Source organism: Myxine glutinosa, chromosome 13 (assembly GCF_964187855.1).
Source record: "Myxine glutinosa chromosome 13, kmMyxGlut1.1, whole genome shotgun sequence".
Classification (NCBI taxonomy): Eukaryota; Metazoa; Chordata; class Myxini; order Myxiniformes; family Myxinidae; genus Myxine; species Myxine glutinosa.
The window spans coordinates 44177557-44201517 of record NC_136273.1 but is presented as its reverse complement, the minus strand read 5'-3'; the positions used below and the strand labels follow the sequence as shown (position 1 = coordinate 44201517).

Sequence of the window (23961 nt, the reverse complement as noted above, 5' to 3'; positions counted from 1 at the left end):
TATATGTGGGAAAATTACGTTTACAAGTCATAATGTAATACAATATGTCAATTCACTGCATGAAAACCATAGATATTGGGAACTATCATGATAATTCGAGGTGTTTGTTTGACCTGTATGCATTCCTGAACCGCATCAGCAAATTAGCTTGAAACGGCAATTTGTGCTCAGGGGGGTGGAAGAGTTGAAAAGGTAGTGAGATAAGGGATGTAAGTGGGAGTGGATGAAGGGATTGAGGGAAGTGAGTGATTGGGTTGAATGGAGGTACGTGAAGGTCGTGTAAAGAAAACAGTGGGAAAAGGAGAATAAGCAGGAGTGGATGAAGGCTTTGAGGGATACGTGTGAAGAGGTGGAGGGTAATGGGAGAAGGGGTTTCCCAGTAGATAGATCAAAGGGAGTAGGTTTGCAGGCATTATCCACAATGGGCCGTCTAGCATAAATATATACATATACCGTGGAACCCCGCTATTCGCAGGGGATGCGTTCCTGGAAAATGCCACGAATTGCAAAACCGCGAATAGCGGGGCATTGTTTAAGTGGAAAAAGGGGGGATAGGTTCCCGAGTCGTGAAAATCCATGAATAGAGAGGACCAAACCGCAAAATGCGAGACAAAATCGGCGAATGGGGAGGCAAATCCCGAGAATGTTGACGGTAATACGCGAATGTCGGCGATAATCCCGGAAATGGTGAGGCAAATCCTGCGAATGTCGATGAAAATCCGTGAATGCATGGTGCCAGTATCAATGTGGAAAAGGAAGACAGCTAATTGCACTAATAGATACTGTGGAGTGTTTTAATTCTGTGCAGTAACTCGCAGAGATGACGTGTTATGCAGCTGGTGGAACACCCCGCGAAGCTCTCAATTATAGTGCGGCTAAAATTTGCGGCTGCGAAAGCCAAGAAAACGCAAAGCACACAGCAGTGAAGGTAGAAGCAGGTCAAGCTCGTGGCTCGTAGATGTTTTTTGCATATGTCCACCTGCTTTATGCATGGCTAGTGAAAGATGGGTTTTTAAAATGTGTCAAGCTGGCAGCTCGTGAATTTTTTATTTTTCACCCTGAAAAACCGCAACTTCAAGGAACATGGCCGGGAATAGGGGGAAAAGAACCGCAATTTCACGAAACACGGCCACGAATAAAAAAAACCTGCGAATCGGCAGGACATTTTTCCGCGAATAGAGAAACAGGTCGCATTTTATCAACTGCGAATACCCGGAACTCGCGAACAGCGGAACCACAAATAGCAGGGTCCGACAGTATATACATTATACAATATACGTACATACATATCTACATATATATATATATATATATATATATAAAATGTTATATACATATAAATATGAACATTAATAAATAAATATTTCAAATTGGATATTAATAAATATTTTATTGAGGGAAATTTTAATTTTTGAAGGATTTTTTTTAAAATTAATTTCTTTTGAAATGTTTTTTATTTTATTGAGGGAACTTTTTTATTTTGCTCTCCAAACTCTGCCTTTGGCATCCAAGGCCACCTCTGCACTTGGCTTGCTGACTTCCTCTGCTCTCATAACTATTATTCTTTCAGGGAAATGGGTGAAGGAGTCGAGGGTAATGCGAGAAGGGGTTGCCCAGTAGATAAATTAACGGAAGTAGGTTTGCAGGGATCAGCTGCAATGGGTCATCTAGTATTAAAAGTATTATTTATATTGTTAAAAAATTAAAAGTATTATACATCTAGTATAATATATATATTGTCGTGTGCCAGCCCTCTGGTGAACACCGCAGGGCGACACAGATGACCAAACGAGCTTTAACTCTGAGGCGTTCAATTCAATGGCGGACCTTCGTTATACACGCGGGGAGCAAGTGGGGGAGAAGCCAGGAACGCTTACCCGCACAAGTCCACCCGACGTCTCCGACCCTGCAATAATCAACTCAAACGACACGGAATTAAAATGTACAAAAATACAGGCTTTATTAAAGAAAATGCCGGTCACGAAATAATGCACGATAAAAACTATTAATTCTAAATGAGACGTCCCACACACACAGACTCGAGTACGGACAAAGGGAAATATAAAAGAACGAAAATAAAGGTGTGCTATTTATTGTGGGGACCTAGCGCCGAGTTTCTCTTGAACCCCGTCAGGAATCATCAAAGATTGTCTGAGGCCTCTACGTCCTTGCGCGTGAAAACATGCTCGTTGGCGCACAGTAGGCCTTAGCGAGCAGCTCGCTCTTACAGCCATGCATATCCTCATGATCCTGTTCACCAACACCAACACCACAGCCAGACAATGCGAGGTAGTCCAGAGCCTCGACCGTTCGTTGTCAAAAACCAGGACTCGAGAATGAAAGAATAAGAGTGATGTCGGGACACAACCGTTCACCACCAGATCTAGAACCCAAGAGAGAAAATGTCCGCCGTTCTAATTGTTTTGTACTCGAGGCTCAGACGTCATCCCACGATGTCTCCGTGTCCACTCCTATCAGCGAGTCCCATCTTACCAGTCCTTGCGCTAATCAAATCCCGGACCAATCACTGCTCTTCGGGACGTGGCTTCACGGACCTTTTGTGTCTGTGTGCGCACCAGGTCGATGTTATCCACGGTTGTGCTCAATGTCCAGTTTCCGGTTGGTTTTTGTTTAGTGTGGTAAATGGGCGATTTCTTACTATTTGTGTGTGTGCTGCATGTCATAAAGAACAGAGGGAAAAACAACAGAGGCCATTACATACAGGGGATTAATTTACCCATTATCCCTCACTAATTAACAAACCCCAACCCTCTCATGGGGAGGAAGATACACTCTTCCACAACATACGGTCTGTACAAATTTCCTACTTATTACATGGGGTTTCTTCTTCTTCAAGACAGTCGGAGCACACTACCTGTGCAATTCTACCTGGACTAAGTCCATGTTTCCCGAAGTGCAGCCTGTGATGGTGGTTTGTATGCAGACTCTGGCTGCTGATTGCATCATTTTCTGGCAGCACGTCGCTGATGCAATACCCTCTATTACCAGTCAGCTGGTACTCATTTCACCGACCTAGGAAGGATGACAGGCTAAATCAACTCACCTGGTGTTAATTCAACGGCATGACAAGGACTCAAACGCAGGACCCTATGATCTCAAATCAGCCACCTTAACCGTTAAGCCAACACTAGGCTTCGTGCAGTTTGGTCATAATAATGTTAATAATAATAATAATAATTATTATTATTATATATATATATTTCTTTTTTTATATATATGGTGGGTTATACTTGTTCGCGTGACGTCAAATATCTAATGGTGTCTTTTGCGAAGAGTAGGTGGGTTAGACGTCTTCGTTTTCACTGTTCATTTATGGTTACGACATCCTGAAATATCTTATAGAACATCATCATCCTCTTGAAAGGATTCCTCTAGAATTCTTTACATCCTACAGGACTTCTTATCGGATTCTTAAAGGACATTTAGCTAAGAGTTGGAAAGAATATATGGATGGTAGGCATAGACAACTAATTGTATTGATATTTACCTGTGGTCAAACTCAGGCGGACTTGGACCGAACTGGCAAGGGTGGTGTTAACAAACCAATAATTAAGGCAAGTTATTTACATTGGTTTCTACTTGTATTTTCTAGCCGATTCCATTTGAGTTTTGCAGAGCAATACCGTTGGGATGAAAGAGATGTCCCACTCGTCAAAGTTTATGTCCAGTGCATCCCATTCAACTGTCACCGAGGTATCTTTGATGGACGTGAACCGGAGACCTTCTGGGGTGGGTAATTCTGTGGGAAGAGCAAGAGGCACGACCATAAAACGTCAGAGTTGTTTTTGGTAGGAATAACAACATCGGATGTCTCAAAGAAAATACACTCAACGTACACATATGACACATTGGGATACTACAATGGATGATGCTCATATGGCCGTAGGTATGAATAGTAAAATAGAAATACCAAACTCATTGCCATTGTGGTTAAAGCATCTGCTTGATCATCTGGCAGGTCCATGATTAGATTCTGACACGCCTGGGTCATACGAAAAACTATAAAAAATAGTATGTGCTATTTCCTCGCTGGATGCCCAGCCTTTAGAGATTAGAGTACCAGAGCATGGGTAGACATCCCAGGCGGAGAAAAACAGCGCCATCATGAGATGTTCCGCAAAGTTACTTCTCCAAAGCTGAGGACTATGTGTCTTTGTAGTCGATTCGCATGTCGTTTCGGTGTTGTCTAACTTTTCTGTCAGTATGCGAGTGTGTGATTTGTGTTGCAGCTCATCCATAAGCCTTAGGCCCTGTACAAAAAAGAGCTGATTCACCGGAAATTAAAAGAAAACAAGAAAGAGTAACCAGAGATTGAAGACTCTCGCCAGGACGTGTTTGTGTGGTGTATTTTGTGTGGTGTTTATTAGCTGCTGTGTTTGTGTGGTTTATTGATGACATAGATTCATGTTCAATCCGATATGGCTGCCGAACCATGTGACCAATGACGTCATCAATTTAATTCTCCTGCACAATATTTGTGGAGATCATCATCAATAAATTTCATACTTATCGGATGTAGCATTCTACTTGTCCAATTATAACATTATAATGAAGGCAGTGATGACGTCATCATGAATATATGTTGTTCCCCATGGGGAACACTTCAACAATGAGCCATGTTTCAATTTTTTCCATGGAGCGTTTTTGGAGATATAGACGTGCAAAGTTGTTCAGTTTTTCCAAGATGGCGCCCGTACCACGTTTTTAGAGATATAGAGGTGCAAAGTTTTTCGGTTTTTCCAAGATGGCGCCTGTACCAGGTGATTTATGACATCATAATTATCATTAAAACAATTCTACAGGAGGAGGCGCTCCTATGGTGAATTTTTTTTGTCTATTGGACCAACGGTTGGGAATGTTCTACCTGGAAAGGTCGTGGCATGAGAAAGAGTCGATAAGTTTAAAGTGGAATTAGATAGGTACCCAGATGAATTGGAGATAGAGGAGAAAAGGGATTTTGGTGGGACTTGCAGGTAGCATGTGTGTGGATGTTTGATGGTTTCTGGGGTTGGTGTAGAATAGGCATGATGGGCCGAATGGCTTCCTCCTGCACTAAAGATCCTTGTATCTATCCCTGTATATAGCCTTTTAAATTGTCCACTGATGGTTCATGTTCCTCACATCGTGAAAGGAGGTGGATGGAGATGTGAAAATGAAACTATGGGCTTCATAAAACAGCGCAATTCTGCTCAAACCGATGGATGAAATCAACAGCACATTGATTGAGATATGCTAACCCACCTTGAGAAGCAAGGAGTAGCTAACGTTTCAGGAGTTAAAACTTCAACATACCAAAACAAGAAGACGTTGTGCAGAGCACTATACTTACAAAATCCACCGCTCACCCGAAAAAAAAGTTGCCATGGATACATCAAATTGTCCATTTCACCAACATTAAAATTGACGATCTTAATCAAAGCTCGGGTCAATTTGATTAAAATTGATTTTTCAGATGAAAATTAATGATTTTAGAAATTTGACCTTGAGATGACCTTTGACCTTTTGACTTTAAAATAGTTGTTTCCCAATTCAGTGATGCACTGTGTAATTGCTATTTAAATTTAAAGTCAATCGGATGAAAATTTATGATTTTTCAGATGAAAATTGATTTTGAAATTTTGACCTTGAGTTGTTGACCTTTGACCTTTTGACCTCAAAATAGTTGGTTTCCCAATTTAGTGACTCAATATTCAAATGCTGTTCAATTTTCAAGTCAATTGGATGCAAAATGACAATTTTAGACTTTGACCTTTGACCTCAAAATCAATGGGCTTCTTCCTTATGACCAACTCTACCATCTGGTGAAGTTTCGTGAAGTTGGTTTAAAATTGTAACCTGCAGGCGATCGACAGATAGACAGACAGATAAACAGACAGAACAACACACAACATCAACCAATATACTTGAAAAATCTTCGATTGTCTTGTTGATGTCATACATTGTTCTACCTGTCCTCTGATGCAGACCAACACTAGCCTTTACCAGAAAGACAATTTTTTCATTATTATACTCAAAATGATAAACTTACGCGTAGCCACACGAGCTGACACAGGAACGCTCTGGTCACCATTGAGAATCGCAAACACACTGATGAGGTACTCAATTCCAGGTTCGAGTTGTTGCAAAAATGCCGAGTGCTGGTCACCAGGAACGGTCACCTCCAACTCAGTGCCATCAGGTAGCGTGGGGATGTACGTAATGTGGAACTTGTTCACCGGAGTTTCCTGCTCCCAGACCAAGTCTATGGTGTGCGCCGACACGTTGGTGGTACGTAGGTTCTCGGGTGGTATGACTGCAACACGGGTCAAAGAAAGAGCCGATTTTAAGGAGATAATCATAATCCGTCCAAATAATCATAGTTGTGTCATAATCCGTCCACAACCTTTTGAAATATCATGCTGTGTGAAATATCATGCGTTTTTCTTAGCTTTCTTAGTTTCTTAGTTATGCGATAAAAACAAGCTTTCTTAGTTATAACAACCTAGTTATGAGTCAGAGGCTGGTTGAGAACCTACACGTTTAATATCACCGAGGTTGAAAGAACCGAGACATACCACCTGAGGCCCTATGGACTGTTATGGACCTATGGACCTATGTTAGACATATGGACCTATGGACCTATGGACCTACACGTCTCCATGGACTGTTATGCCATGGACTAACAATGAGGATAAGCTCTCAAGGTGTGTAAAATACTCCAATGGCTCAGCATCTCAAACAGCCTCTGACAGTTGAGCCTCACAGCAGCCTCCTCTTGGTGGGGTTGTTCTCAATAACAGGTTTAGAGGTGAAAGCAGGGGGCTCTTCTCCAAAATGAATCTACGTACATTAAATATAAGTAGTTTAAAAAAAAATTTTTTAAACAATCATTATTCAAGAATGCATTTCAACCATTGTACATCTCTCACAAATGCTACGCGTGCTCTTCTTCTCTGCCACGATATATGTCTTCTTTTTCTTCAAAAGGATTATTTTTCTGAGGTGTCTGCCTGTCTCTGTTTGTCTGCCCTTCATCTAACCCTCCGAAACTCCTGGGCACACCCCACACACTAAAACCTTCCCCCACATCCAACACACTTAAACCATCTCCCACACCCCACAAACTTGAACCAAGACCCGAAAAGACCACCTACCTCCCACCAACCCAACGCTTCCTAGCTCCCCCCAATCTCTAACTGTGTGAATGTCAAACATCAAAGGTCTCCACCGAGTAACTGGGCAAATCTCTCAATCCAGGCAGCTGCCGATAAACCAGACATCATCTGTTTAACAGAATCCTTGCTCCCACAGGATGCCCCCGACTCCTTGGGGTCTTTACCCTGGTTACTGTATCCTCTAATTGGATAGGTCTGAACCACGCACCGGTGGTGGAGTTACTCCTTACATCAATAACTCAATTTCCCACTGACCTTTACCTTACACCTCCCATTCCCCAGGAGTGCCTCTGGCTGCAACTTCCCCCCTGACCCCACCTTTTATTCGACTGTGTGTTGTACTATTCTCCGAACAGTGATGACTCCATCTTCATCTCTTTGTCAGACAACATGACCAAACTTTTAACCACTCATCCCAACTCTCGCTGCCTTATATGTGGTGATTTAAATTGTTACCATGCAAACTGGCTGGGTATCTCTGTCACCAGCCATGGCACTTCAGCAAAGGACTTCTGGGACACCATGGGACTGACGAAATCTGTAAATTTTCCAACTAGATTTCTCCCAATGGCAAATCCATTGCACCAACCCAACACTTCCTAGATCCCCCCAATCTCGAACTGTGCGAATGTCAAACATCAAAGGTCTCCACCCTAACCAGACAAAAAGACATTCTGGACTTGGTGATGACTAACCTTCCCTCAAATATCTCCTGCTCTTCCTCTGCTCCAATTGCTTTATCTGATCATATGCTCATGAAAGCCAACATCTCTCAGGCTATTCCCCGAGGGCTGCCTCAATGTCAGAGAGTCTGACATTTCACTCAAGCAGATTGGCAGGAACAGTAATTAGCCATCTCTTTACAGGACTGGTCTGCCATATCTACTCCATCTGTTAACTCACGATGTTAATTCAGCCTGGGAATTATTCCACAGAAACATGCTCTGTCTCATGCACAGATTCATCCCAATCTCGTCTTCAATTATCATTTCCTTCTTCCCTCCCAGTGTGTACCCTGGTCAGAATAGGTACACCGTATCCCTGCGTGTCGTAAGAGACGACTAAGAGGGTTGGCGTCAGGAAGGGCATCCGGCCACAAAAACATTGCCTCAAAAAGAGAACCATGACAATCACAAGTACATATGGGCAGGGTGCAGCCCGAAGTGGAGATCGGTTTCTGAGGTTTGGGACATGGAATGTAGGGACAATGACAGGGAGATCAGGAGAAGTGGTGGAAGTATTGGTCAGAAGAAGAGTGGACATATGTTGTGTGCAAGAGACGAGATGGAAGGGAAGTGGTGTGAGAATGGTGAAGGGTAGGCAGGGACAGAAATACAAGTTTGTGTGGCAAGGGTGCCCGGAGGGCGTGAATGGTGTTGGTGTCCTGTTTTCTGAGGAGTTTGTAGACAGTGTGGTGAGTGTGACTAGAGTGAGTGATAGGTTGAAGATGGTGAAAATGATGATTGGAAAGCTCTTGGTGAACGTCATCTCGGGATATGCTCCGCAGGTTGGTCGAAGCGATGAAGAGAAGGACAAGTTCTGGTGTGCGATAGAGAAGCTGATGGAAAACGTGAAAGATGAGGAAGTTGTTGTGGTGGGAGGAGACCTGAATGGACATGTGGGAAGGAGTATGGATGGTTTTGAGGGAGTTCATGGGGGTTACGGATATGGTGTGAGAAATGGAGAAGGTGAAAGGATTTTGGAGTTTGCTGATGGAGCTGATTTGTTGATTTGTAATACTCAGTTCCAGAAAGAGGACAATAAGCTTGTTACATACACGTCAGGTGGGTCGACGACAACCGTTGACTACCTGATGGTGCGTAGGCGAGATAGGGGGCACCTCCGGGACACAAAGGTGATCCCGGGGGAGGAGGCTGTTTCACAGCACCACTTGGTTGTCTGCGACATAAGGGTGAAAGGTGCGAGGAGAGCTCGGCGGGTGAAGTACCAACCGAGAATGAAGGTGTGGAGGTTGAAAGAGGTGACAGTAAGGGAGGCATTAAAAGAGAGGCTGAGTAGGGTAGAGGATGATGTGGTTGAGCTTGAAAGTGGTTGGATGTCAATGAAAGCTAGTCTGTTGGGAGCCGTTGGTGAGGTATGTGGATGGACAAAAGGACCACCGAGGCACTCGGAAACATGGTGGTGGGATGTTGAAGTTGGAAAGAGGATTGACGAGAAGAGGAAGAAGTTCAAAGAGTGGCAGAAGGCGAAGGGTACGGGAGCAGAAACAGCAGAGCATGAAAGTTATAAGGCAGCCAGGAAGGCTGCAAAGAAAGAGGTAGCAAAGGCGCAGGAGGCATGTAGGAAAATGTTCGGAGAACACTTGGATTCGGAAGAGGGTCAGAAAGCAGTATTCAGGATTGCAAAGCACATAGCGAAAGAGAGGTGTGATGTGATGGGGGTGAGTTGCTTGAAGGATGAAGTGGGACAAATCGTTGTCGACCCAGATGGAATTAAAGGAAGATGGAAAAGATATATGGAAATGCTGTTGAATACAGAGAATGAATGGGATGGCAACATAGAGAGTAACCCAGTTTTAGGACCGGCAGAGAAGATAACTGAGAAGGAAGTTGAGGAAGCGATAAAAGCAATGAAGAGTGGAAAAGCGGGAGGGCCGACGGGAGTTGTGGGAGATATGTTGAAGGCAGCAGGAAGTTGGGGTGTGAAGAGAATGACAGAGATCTGTAATCTGGTGGTGAAAGAAGGCCGCATTCCAGTGGATTGGGAACTGAGTACCCTCGTCCCTCTATACAAGGGGAAAGGTGACCCTCTGGAGTGTGGCTCGTACCGAGCGATAAAGTTATTGGAGCATGGAATGAAGGTATTGGAAAAGGTGTTGGAGAGGAGGATAAGGAAGAAAGTGAAGATCGACGAAATGCAGTTTGGATTTATGCCAGGAAGAGGAACGACAGATGCGCTTTTCATTGTGAGGCAGTTGCAGGAGAAGTACATGGATAAGAGGAAGAATTTGTTTTTTGGGTTTGTTGATCTGGAGAAAGCATTCGATAGGGTTCCACGCAAAGTATTGACATGGGCATTGAGGAAGTTAGGAGTGGAGGAATGGTTGATCAGAGTAGTGATGGCAATGTACAAAAGAGCACGCACAGCTGTAAGGACGAAGGACGGGAACAGTGGTGAGTTTGAGGTGAAGGTGGGAGTGCATCAGGGGTCGGTACTAAGTCCACTACTATTTGTAGCTGTGCTGGAGGTGCTGGCTCAGAACGTAAAGGAGGGTTTACCGTGGGAGTTGTTGTATGCAGATGATCTGGTGTTGATTGCGGAAAGTATGGATGGACTAAAGGAAAAGATGAACAAGTGGAAGGAATGTATGGAGACAAAAGGTCTGAAGGTGAATATCGGAAAGACAAAGGTGATGGCAAGTGGTAAAGCATGTGGTGAGGTGGAAAGAACTGGGAAGTGGCCGTGTGCTGTGTGCAGGAAGGGTGTCGGAGTGAACTCCATTCAATGTACAATGTGTGCTGAGTGGGTTCATCAAAAATGTAGTGGTCTGAGAGGGTCATTTACCAGTGTGGCAGCTACATTCAAATGTAAGGTGTGCACAGAGGGAGCTGCAGATGGAGGAAATGTTGAGTTGGATCTTGGAGACGGCGTGAAGCTGGAAGGTGTGAAAACATTTTGCTACCTCGGAGACATGCTGAATGGAGAAGGTGGATCAGACTCGGCAACGGTTGCTCGAGTGAGATGTGCATGGAAGAAGTTTCGGGAACTGAGTGGCGTGCTGATGAGGAGGAGAGTGTCGCTGAAGCTGAAGGGAAAGGTGTATGCTGCATGTGTGAGAAGTGTTATGATTTATGGGAGCGAGACATGGGTAATGAACGTAGAGCAGCAACGAAGGCTGGAAAGGGTGGAAATGCGAATGGTTCGATGGATGTGCGGAGTATCGTTGAGAGAGAGGAAGACAAATGATGAATTTGGAAAGATGATGGGAATATTGCCTGTGATTGATGCTGTGAAGAGGAACAGGTTGAGATGGTTTGGTCATGTATTGAGGAAGGATGAAAGTGACTGATTGAGAAGAGTGATGGAAGTTAATGTAGAAGGAAGTAGAGGACGGGGAAGACCGAGAAAGACTTGGCTAAAGATGGTGGAAGAAGAAATGCGGGCAAGGGGGTTAACAAGGAGAGATGCAGAAAATAGGGCAAAATGGAGAAGATTGTCATGGGGACCGCAAGGCTAACCCCCGCTCTAGCAGGGAAAATGGCCTTAAAATGCATGTTGTGTTGTTGTGTCTTCCCTCCCATGGTACACTGAATCCTGTGGTGAGGCATTTGCTCTGAAACAACCTACCTTCTCTTCCTGGAAGGCAAATCCGACCGAAGGCAATCTCAGATCATTCCACAACCACACAACAATTGTGTGTCCTCTCTCAGGAGAGCCAGAAAACAACATATCTCAAACCTCAAGAATGAACTTTCAAACTCATCTCCCTCTAAAACCGAGTGGCACCATGTTGTCTTCTCTGGAGTTTGCTTCCCTTCCATCCCTTTCCTCTCTTCAAATGGCACCACAGCCGACTCAGCTCGTGAGAAGGCCGAATGTTTCAATTCTGTGTTTGATTCCAAAGCTTGTGTTCTCAACCCCTCAATCTCTGTACCCACCCTATCCAGTCATACTCAACTGCTCCTGGTATCTGTCTCCTTTGCACCTGAGAAGATGCAGAAGGTTCTTTCAACCCTCGACGCTAACTGTACAAATGGACTGGATGGTATCAGCTCATGTGTCCTAAAAACTGGCTCTGCTCTTCTTGCACTTCCCCTCTCTGCCCTTTTCACCCTTGCACTTCCCTAACTTGTGCTCAGTCATCTTTCACCTGATTGGAAATCTGCCAACATCACTGCATTACATTAAAGAGGTGTAAAAAGTGATCCCCTCAACTACAGACCTCTCAGGTTACATCCAATCATCAGCAAGGTAATTTAATCCAGCATCCTCATCTCGGATCACCAATTATGTTTTAGATCTGATCACTCCACCTTGGACATGCTGCTTCTACTCTCCCAACATTGGATGGAGGCCCTCAATGTCAGACATGACATGAGGGCCATATCTCTGGACATATATCGTGCCTTTGATACGGTCTGGCATTCGTAGCCAGCATGTGGCACTCAACAAAATCTTTCCCTTTCAAGCCTGGAGTGCCCCAATACAGTGTTCTGGGTCCAGTCCTATTCCTGATCTTCATCAAGGATCTCTCTGACTCTCTGGAAAATGCTCTTTGTCTATTTGCTGATTACTCTAGCCTCTGCCGTGATGCCCCTCATCCTTCAGACAGACAGGCCGCAACCTCTTCCCTCTCTTCAGACAATGAAAAAACCACAAGCTGGTCAAACACTTGGAATATGTCTTTCAATCCTGACAAATCTCACACTCTCACTATCACTCTTCAAAACGATCTTCTGTACCGTTCTATCTCCTTTCTTAACAATCCTCTTGAAGATGTTCAGTCATTCAAACAGCTGGGTCTCACTATCAGCCATGATATTTGTTTGGAAAACCACATTTCAAAGTAGGCCTCCAAAGCCAGCCGCCGACTGGGCATCCTCCATCGTACAAGTCTTTCCTTGGCACACCTGTATGCCTATCCACTGAAAAGTCCTTCATCTGCAGCTTGATGAAGTACTGCTCTCCCTTTTGGCTGGCTCCCCTGCTTCACATCTTACTCAGCTGAACTCAGTGGAAACCAAGGCATTCAAGATCATTGCATTCTCACACGTTGAAGCTGAGTCTATAGGCTTATCACTTCGCCATCACAGACAATGTTGGTGGTCTCTCGGTCTTCTACTGCCTCATTTATGGTCTTGGACTCTCTGTTCTCTCTGTTCTCTCCATGCTTTCCCCCCTCCCCTCAGGTTTCTGCAGGTCTCACAAGCTCCACCATCTATTCCCTTCTGGTGAAACTACATAAATCCAGGATCACTTATCATCTCCACTCATTTGTTCCTCTTTTTTCCTGCCTGTGTAACCAACTTCTACATCCTCTTCAATCTCGTTCTTCCCTCCACATCTTCAAGACAGCTGTTCACCACCATCTCACATTGTCCCAAATCTAAAACCATGATCTTTTCTACCATCACTAATCCCACCCCCAATCACTCCTTCCAATTTTGTAGTTTTATATCTTTGGAGTTTCCTTTTGCATCCAACCTGTCCACCCCACGCATCCTCTGTATCCATCTTGTCCACCCCATGCATCCTCTGTATCCATCTTGTCCACCCCATGCATCCTCTGTATCCATCTTGTCCACCCCATGCATCCTCTGTATCCATCTTGTCCACCCCATGCATCCACTGTATCCATCTTGTCCACCCCATGCATCCACTGTATCCATCTTATCCACCCCATGCATCCTCTGTATCCATCTTGTCCACCCCATGCATCCTCTGTATCCATCTTGTCCACCCCATGCATCCTCTGTATCCATCTTGTCCACCCCATGCATCCTCTGTATCCATCTTGTCCACCCCATGCATCCTCTGTATCCATCTTATCCACCCCATGCATCCTCTGTATCCATCTTGTCCACCCCATGCATCCTCTGTATCCATCTTGTCCACCCCATGCATCCTCTGTATCCATCTTGTCCACCCCATGCATCCCCTGTATCCATCTTATCCACCCCATGCATCCTTTGTATCCATCTTGTCCACCCCATGCATCCTCTGTATCCATCTTGTCCACCCCATGCATCCTCTGTATCCATCTTGTCCACCCCATGCATCCTCTGTATCTATCTTGTCCACCCCATGCATCGTCTGTATCCATCTTGTTCACCCCATGCATCCTCTGTATCCATCTTGTTCACCCCATGCATCCTCTGTATCCATCAAGTCCACCCCATGCATCCTTTGTATCCATCTTGTCCACCCCATGCATCCTCTGTATCCATCTTGTCCACACCATGCATCCTCTGTATCCATCTTGTCCACCCCATGCATCCTCTGTATCCATCTTGTCCACACCATGCATCCTCTGTATCCATCTTGTCCACCCCATGCATCCTCTGTATCCATCTTGTCCACCCCATGCATCCTCTGTATCCATCTTGTCCACCCCATGCATCCTCTGTATCCATCTTGTCCACTCCATGCATCCTCTGTATCCATCTTGTCCACTCCATGCATCCTCTATATCCATCTTGTCCACTCTATGCATGCGTATTTTGCATCCTGTTTTATCTGCTACGTCTTGATCCATTCTGGATACCTGATCTTCCACGACCCTCGACTATGATTAAAAATATAAAGTCCAAGTTATACTGATGATACCACTATGTTGACAGAAAGTAAAGTGGACTCGACGAAACTGCTGCAGACAGTGAAGAAGGAAAGTGAAAAAGTAAAGAAGGAAAGAAAGAAAGAAAAGACTAAACTCTTGTCAACTGAGAAGATCGACGTGTTCGTGTTGGGAGACGATCATGTGGAAAGTTCATCTTTCTGGGTTCTAAGATTGAAGTGAGTGGAGAACATACAGCGCTGAGGAAAAGTTTGTGAATCCTTTAGAATTTTCTGTATTTCTGCATAAATTTAACCTCCCTTCTGGACTATTCATCTCGGTCCTAATACTGGATAAAGAGAATCTGGTTAAACAAATAGCACACAAAAAAAATCGACTTATTCATTTATTTATTGAGCAAAATGATCCGACATTCAATTTCTTTGTCGGGAAAAGTATGTGAACTTCGAGGTTAATGAGCTCAATTAATGGGGTAATTACAGTCAGGTGTTTCAATCCATGGGATGACAATCAGGAGTGAGTTTGGGTGGCCCTGCCATATATATTAAAAAAAAAAAAACTTTGTTCATCACCATCAGAGTATGGTCTTCACCACAGAGGTTGTGGAAGCATGTCATGCCCTGATCAAAAGAGATTTCTGAGGATCTCAGAGTTGTCGATGCACATTGGCCTGGAAAGGGTTACAAATCATTTCTGAAGAGGTTGGGCTCCACCAATCCACTGTCAGACAGATAGCGTACAAATGGAGAAATTTCAACACCATTGTTACTCTTTCCAGGAGCGGTGCAACAACAACAACACGCAACACGGTGCAAAGCGTACAATAATCCAGGAGGTCACAAAGAACCCCACCGTAACGTCTAAGGGTCTGCAGGCCTCTCTTGCATTGGCTAATGTCAGTGGTCATGGGTCCACAATCAGGAAACCACTGAACAAGAATGGTGTGTATGGGAGGATAGCAAGGAGGAAACCACTGCTCTCCAAGAAGAACATTGCCACCCATTTCAAGTTTGCTAAAGACCACCTGGATGATCCAGAAGGCTACTGTAAGAATGTTCTGTGGACGGACGAGTCGAAAATTGAACTTTTTAGCTTAAATACATCCATAGAGGCTCCGGTCGCAAGTTTGTTTACTCCCAGACACGTCACTCCGTCCCCTCACTCTGGTCAGCTGAGCGCACTCTCACCCGTCGATTACGTCATCACAACAACATACACGAACGCGCCCCCTGTCTGCAAGCCCTGGCAAAATCACCCGAGTCCATCCAAACCATGCAAAGCAATATGAAGCTTACTCTGTTCAATACCCGGTCCCTCAACAATAAAAGCCACATCCTGAACGACTTCATTCTGGACAATAAACTGGACTTTCTCTGGCTGACTGAAACCTGGCAACAACCTCTGGACTACCTCTCACTCAACCTCACTACACCCAATGGTTACTCATACATCAATAAACCACGCTCGGAGGGCCGAGGTGGTGGAATTGCTGCAATACACCGACAGGACATCAAGACCAGCCTCATCTCCATCTCATCTGCTCCATCATTTGAACACCTGGCTTTTAAACTTTCTGGTCACACACAGTCAGTCATGGCAGTTGTCTACCACCCTCCCAAACCACACCCATCATTCCTGTCTGACTTCTCTTACTTTCTGACCCAGCTCTGCTCTTTCTCCCCCTCAACCCTCCTCCTCGGTGATTTCAATATCCACATGGACTCCACTGACTCCACAATAACCGCTGACTTCATTGATATTCTTAATTGCTTTAACCTCACTCAACATGTCAACTTTCCCACCCATAACCGTGGTCACATTCTGGACCTTGTCTGTTCTATTGGACTAAATCTACACCATCTCTCTGGCTCTGACCTCACCCTCTCCGATCACTTAGCCATCACTATGACCATCAACATTCCCACCCCAGCACCAAGGCAAAAACACATAATCAACTTCCGTAAGCTGAACTCTCTTTCACCTACCTCATTCTCATCTTCCCTCTCCGAAAAGATGTCCACCTCTCCCTTCGTTGATTTGCACAGCCCCTCTGACCTCAGTGACTACTACAACCACACTCTCTCCTCCTGCCTCGACCAGCTTGTGCCTATAAAAACCAAAACAGTTTCCTTCACCCATTCTGCTCCCTGGTTTACCCCTGAACTCCGCCTGATGAAAACCCGTGCCCGCCAACTTGAAAGACTCCGTAATAAAACAGGTCTCACAATCCACTCCCAGACCTACAAAGACCACCTGCAGCACTACAAAGATGCCCTCTCCCACGCCCGCTCCACCTACTACTCTCAAATAAGCCACTCTGGCTCCGGAAACCCAAAGGCACTCTTCTCCACAATAAACAAACTCCTCAGCCCCCTGGATACCACCACCCAGTCATTCACAGTCGACAACTGCATTTCTTTCCTTTCATTCTTCCAAAGCAAGATAGACAACATCTACAGCAGCTTAACCACCACCTCACCTGCTCCCCCTCAAACCATCTGCCCCCCTTGTCCTGCCAACCCCTATCTCAGTTTTCCCCAGTCTCCCCTACTGACCTCTCTGAACTCCTCACAGGAATGAAAACTGCCACCTGCACTCTGGACCCCATCCCCTCCAGCTTTGTTAAGGCTTGCCTTCATGCTCTCTCTCCACTTATCACTGCAACGATAAACTCCTCCCTGTCTACTGGCATCGTCCCACCATCCCTCAAAATCGCTGCTGTCACCCCCATTCTGAAAAAACCTGGACTCAACCCTGACACCCCAAATAACTTCAGACCCATCTCCAACCTACCCTTTCTGTCAAAAGTTTTGGAACGCGCTGTCGCCGCTCAACTCAAACATCACCTCTCTGCCAATAACCTGGATGAAACATTCCAATCCGGATTCCGCCTCAACCACAGTATGGAAACTGCACTCCTCAAAATCACCAACGACCTTCTCCTCTCCTCCGACACCGGTAACCTCAACATTCTCATCCTTCTCGACCTCAGCGCCGCCTTTGACACCATCAATCACATCATCCTCCTTACCCGACTTGAAACCACCTTTAACATCACTGGCACTGCCCTTTCTTGGATCAAATCATACCTCTCCGACAGGCACCAGTTCATCTCCATCAATAACTGCAAATCCCCCCTGCTCCCCTCCCCCAAGGTTCAGTTCTCGGTCCCCTCCTCTTCATCCTGTACCTGTTCCCCCTTGGTCACTTAATCCATTGTCATGGTCTCCAATTCCACTGCTTTGCCGATGACATCCAGCTTTTCATTTCCACCAAGTCAATTTCCACCGTCACCCACTCTATCCTGAAAAACTGCATCACTGAAATAAAATCCTGGCTTCAAATCAACTTCCTCAAACTAAACTGTGATAAATCCGAAATAATCATTATTGGACCAAAAACGCTCACCAAATCCACCCACAACTTCACCCTCAACATCGACGGTATCCCAGTATCCACCTCCCCTCACATCCGGAATCTTGGCATCATCTTTGACCAAACCCTCTCCTTCGACAAACACACTAAACAGATCACCAAGACAGCCTTCTTTCATCTGAAAAACATTGCCCGTCTCCGTCCATCCCTCTCCTCCACAGCTGCAGAAACCCTCATCCACGCCTTCATCACTTCCCGTCTGGACTACTGCAACAGCCTCCTCTATGGTTCACCCTCAAATATCATCAACAAACTTCAATACATTCAGAACTCCGCTGCCCGTCTACTCACCCACTCCTGGGCCCGGGACCACATCACCCCCGTCCTTCACATGCTCCACTGGCTCCCTATCTCCCAGAGAATCCAGTACAAAATCCTCCTCCTGAACTACAAAGCCCTCCATAACCTGGCCCCATCCTACCTGACTGACCTCCTACCCAGACACACTCCCACCCACACCCTCCGCTCTGCTGCTGCCAACCTCCTGTCCCCCCCCCATCCAGACCAAACTCAGATTCTGGGGGGACAGAGCCTTCTCCATCGCTGCTCCCACACTCTGGAACTCACGACCTCAAACCATCAGAGACTCCTATTCACTCACCACATTCAAATCATCAGTCAAGGCCCACCTGTTCAACACTGCATTCAACCCCTGACCGTCTCTTCTCCTTCTCCTTCCTTTCTGTTTGGTTATTTAATTATGTATTTTTGTCTTTTTTGTCTTTGTTTTACGTACTATGTCAAAGCGTCTTTGGGTTTCTTGAAAAGCGCTATCCAAAATAAATGTATTATTATTATTATTATTATTAAATGAGAAACGTTATGTTTGACGAAAACCAAACACTGCATTCCAACATAAGAACCTTATCCGAACCGTGAAGCATGGTGGTGGGAGTATCATGGTTTGGGGGCTGCTTTGCTGCCTCAGGACCCAGGCAGCTTGCCATTATTGATGGAACCATGAATTCTGGATTGTACGAGCAAATTATACAGCATCCGTCCGTGTGGCGAAACCTAACGGAAAGAGGGTCATACAGCAACAGAATGATCCAAAACACAGAAGTAAATCCACAACAGAATGGCAAAAGGAGAAGAGATTTTGCATTTTGGAATGGCCAAGTCAATGTCCAGACCTTAACCCAATTAAAATGTTGCTGCAGAACCTGAAGTGAGCAGTTCATGCAAGAAAGCCCACAAATATGAGATGAAGCCGTTCTGTAAGGAGCAACGGGACAAAATTCCTCCAAGCCAATATATGCAGGATTGAGCAAGAGTTACAGAAAACGTTTGGTTGAAGTTATTGCTGCTCATGGGGGTGCCACCAGTTACTGAATGTAAAGGTTCATAAACTCCTTCCATCAAACAAATTGAAAATTGGATCATTTTGCTCAATCAATAAATGAAAAAGTATATATTTTTTGTTATATTTGTTTAGTCAGGGTCTCTTTATCTATTACTAGGTCAAATTTATCTTTATCTTTATTTATCTTTATCTGCAGATATTTATCTTTATCTATTATATTAGATGAAGATCTGATCACAATTTAGGTCAAATTTATGCAGAAAAATCAGAAAATTCTAAAGTGTTTACAAACTTTTTCTCACCACTGTACAGGAGAAATTAATAGGTGGTTCGCTTTTGGAATAACAGAAATGTCAGGATTGACAAAGATCTGGAAAGACAAAGATGCGACAATACAAACCACGAGGAGGCTGGTGATGCTCAGGTATTTCCATTTGCAATGTATGGATGCGAGTCGTCGACAGTGAAAAAGAAAGAGAGGAAAAAGATTGACAGTTTTGAAATGTGGTGTTAGAGAGGAATAAGAAAAATTCCACGGACTACAAGAAAAGCAAAGAAATCATTGATTGAAGAAATTATACCACAATGCACATTATAAGCCCTGATGCCAAAACATCAACTGTCATACACTGTCATTTGGACACATCATGGGTGTAGAAAAGGAAAATCTGGAGAAGTCATCCATGCTGGGTGTCATTTGGGGAGGAAGAGGCGGATCTTGTATCATGTGGTGGATGGCTGGAGTAAAGGTTGCAACCAATATGTCTCTATCAGAGCTTCAGGAAGCAATGAAGGGGAGCGATGTTTGGAGAAATCCAATCAAGGACGTCACTAGAAGTTGAATATGACTTGAAAAAACGAGATATCTAGTTATGAGTACTAAGAAAAGTCCAAATCAAATACTACGTATAAAGTGTCCTCGTAGCACATCCCTTTTACAGCACAAAGTGATCATCATCATGTCCCATGCTCTCCCCAGAGAGTTGGTTCTGCCAAAGCAGTTTCTTGGCAAGGATTACAATACCGTGGGATATTTAACATCCACCAAATTCTGGCAAAAGGGACATCCTGCTTAACGTCCATCTGGGGGACGGTCAATTGATGTTGATCGATGCCTGGACACCGTAAACCTCCCTGGATGTGAAACATCAGGACGACAATTTATAGCTGGCAGAGATTCAAACCCAGGCTGGACAGCTCAGAGTTTAGTGTGCAAACCTCCATGCTATCCTGCCAGTCCATAAATTGATTAAGAATGGAAATTCTTACCTTGTGAGCAGTCTTCACCGCTGTAGCTTTCATCACAGACGCAGGAACCGTTTACACACAAGCCTTTGCCATTACAGTTGTTAAGGCATGTAAATTCACTACAATCGCGCCCTGCAAATCCCGCATTGCAAATGCACTCTCCGTTGACACAGCGCCCTCTGTTGCTGCAGCGTCCAGGACAACGCTTCTTGCTACAGTCATATCCTGAGAACCCCGCATTGCAAAGGCACTGCCCATTGATGCATCGGCCTCGATTCTGGCAGTTGTTTGGACAGAGAAGCTCACTGCAGTCATGACCCGTGTAGCCAGCGATGCAGACACAGATTCCATCGACACAGCTTCCCCGGTCACTGCAATCATCTGGGCAACCGAGCTGCGAACAGTCCTCACCCATAAAACCGGTGTCACAAACGCAAACTCCATCAGCACAATATCCATTGCCCCTGCAGTCGTTTGGGCATCGTTTCTCAAAGCAATTATCTCCAGTGAATCCAGGGTTGCACACGCAAACCCCATCGAGACATTTCCCTTGATTGCTGCAGTCATCTGGACAGCGTTTCTCACTACAGTTTTCACCGGTGAACCCAACATCACAGATGCATACGCCGTCAACACAGCGTCCAAGGCCACTGCAATCACCGGGGCATTGTATCTCTCCACAGCTGGTGCCTGTATGAGGATGTCTGCAGATACACACTCCATTGATGCATTGGCCATTGTCATTGCAGGAATCCGGACACTTCTTCATGATGCAGTCTTCTCCCGTGAACTCCGGGTAGCAATGGCAAACACCATCAACACAATGCCCATTGTCATTGCAATTATTGAGACATTTTGTCTGTCCACAATCTTGACCAGTAAATGGTTCGTGACAGACACACACTCCACTCACACATTGGCCCCTATATTTGCAGTCACCGGGACAACGCAAATCTCCACAATCATTTCCCGTAAACCCCTCATTGCAAATGCAGATACCATTCATGCATTTGCCACGGTCGTTGCAGTTACTTGGGCATCGTCTTTCTGCACAGTTCTCTCCCATGAAGCCCGAATCACACACACACACACCATCGATGCAGCGCCCGTGGTTATTACAATCGCCCGGACACCGTTTCCCACTGCAGTCTTCGGCAGTGAAACCTGAGTCACACACACATGCACCATAGACACACTGCCCATGACCACTGCAATTGTTAGGGCATTGCAAATGTCCACAGTCTTTACCGGTATAAGGTTTATTGCAGATACACACCCCATTAACACATCGGCCTCTGCCATTGCATGAATTAGGACATGATTTCTCACTGCAATCAGACCCTGTGAATCCTTCAAAGCAGACACATTCTCCATTGATACAACGGCCTTCGTTATGGCAATCATTGGGACAGTTAACCTGCCCACAGTCCTCGCCCGTGAAGCCCTCTTCACAATAGCACTTCCCGTCAATACAGCGACCCCGGTCATAGCAATCCATTGGACAGAGCAGCTCCCCACAGTAGAGACCTCCATATGCTGCATCGCATACGCACTCTCCGTCTACACAACGTCCACGGCCGTTGCAGTTTTTGGGGCAGTTAGAGACCTGCTGAGAGCAGTCTTCACCGACGAAGCCCTCCTCACAAATACAGGTGCCATCAACACAGTGACCCCGCTCGCTGCAGTCTCCGGGGCAGCGTCTCTCGCTGCAGTTTTTACCTGTCCAGCCAGTTTCACATAAGCAGCTGCAAATATCCGGGATGAAAGTGCCATGGCCACTGCAAGCTGGAAGGTAGTCCCTATGTCCAGCTGTTGGAGAAAACATGGACATGATTTCACAAAGATTATATTCCAAGTCAATATATACGTTATGACACAAACTTTAAAAGGTGCTCACAAGCTCGCAAGTACTCCCTCAATGACCAAAATGTTACTATTACTCCCTCAATGAAGGTCAAGAATGAACCCGTTGGGGTTTCGCTGACAATCCAAAACATGGTATTTCTCCAAAGACGAGTATCTTTTCCAGAAGCTTAGAATCCAAATTATTAATAGTGCTGCCCTCAAGTGTATACGAGCAGACAATAGCTGTGATGACAATGATATTGACACGATAGTTCTCCTGACACCAGCTCGAGTGCATTGTCTCCCCACTAAATCACCACTGCACTCAAGCTAATTTCACAATTATCAAATCCAGAATGGTGATGAGAGAAAAAGCTCTTGGAATTGCTCAGTGGCACCCATCCTCTAATTCAAATTATCCAAACCAACCGGCAGCAGCAGCACCGCAGCAGCCTCCCATCGTTGGCTGACACAACTGCCTAAGGGATGAGATTTCTTGCTCGAGGGCTTGTAAGCGGTTGAGAAGGCTCAGAAGGTCAGGAGGAGTTCCAGATCCTGAACCCATGCACCCGCATGACTGGTTAGGGATGTTGATGCGATGTGTGAATACAATGTGGTTTCCGGGGTCCAGGGTTCGCTCCATGGATGACCTGCTCTCACGGGTCTGAGCAGAGATCTGATAGACAAGTAGAGAAAGAGATAGGTAGAACTGTATTTAAAATCAGGATTGATGTCTATAAGCAACTTCGTGTGTGATGCAACCAAAACTAATGGGGCACAATATTATTAACATTACATAACAAGTCTAAGTATACAGTCCTTTAACATCTTGTAGGCCATCTCAAGGACATAATCACATATAGGTTCCTTGCTCTAAAATCCGCCACCAGGTTTTGATAGGTTGGAAGTAGGATTCTCTGCCCTTCCTCACATAATGCATCCTCTAGTTCTTTCAGAATTATTTTTATTCTTCTTTTTTCATATGCAGCACATTAATTATCACCTCAACATCATTTGGGATGGGATGCGGCTGTGCAGTCTCCAGCTGGGTGGGGATTCAAAATTTACCAGTGGGGCAAACGTAATCTAAAACTCAATTTCTTCCCATCTATCTCTCTATATGTCTCTATATGTCTCTATATGTCTCTATATCTCTCTCTCTCTCCTCCCAACTCTTCAATATCATTAGAAAGCTCCACAATTACACCATGTGATACAACAAACCTACTAGGTATTACCCTAACATCAAATTTATCCTGGAATCCACACATAACACAAACAGCTACGTCTGCCTCTAAGAAACTGGGAGTCCTGTTCAGATGTCGAAGATTCTTCTCCTCTCAACAGTTGCTTCAACTTTATAAAGGATTGATTGATCCTTGTATAGAGTTCTGCTCTCGCATCTGGGGAGGTTCTAGTTCCACATACTTAATGGACAGAATTGAATCCAAAGAAATCCGATTTATCAACTCTCCCCATCTGACCTCAAACCTCGACCTGCTCAAATTGCAAATTGCAAAGTTGGCTCTCTTTCTCTTTTCTACAGATATTACTTTGGTTTTTGCTCCCAAGAACTTGCTGCTTGTGTACCTCCACGATTAGCGAGACGCCGGAATACTCGACAAGCCACGACATCACATGATTATTGTGTGGCCATTGGCAACTCATGGGTGTGTCGTTATGCTTGTTTCTTCCCCTCC

General features: G+C 45.0%; 1 protein-coding gene across 1 annotated transcript in view; it reads right to left on the bottom strand.

The window, feature by feature from the left end:
* Positions 1 to 23961, bottom strand: part of TNC (tenascin C) — a 118323-nt gene that overhangs the window by 73347 nt on the left and 21015 nt on the right. The window contains exons 3-6 of the mRNA XM_068134334.2: positions 22691 to 22937; positions 20438 to 22225; positions 6050 to 6313; positions 3645 to 3760 (exon numbers count right to left, since the gene is read on the bottom strand). Coding sequence (XP_067990435.2) covers positions 3645 to 3760; positions 6050 to 6313; positions 20438 to 22225; positions 22691 to 22937 — 2415 coding nt within the window. The remainder of the gene's footprint in view (positions 1 to 3644; positions 3761 to 6049; positions 6314 to 20437; positions 22226 to 22690; positions 22938 to 23961) is intronic.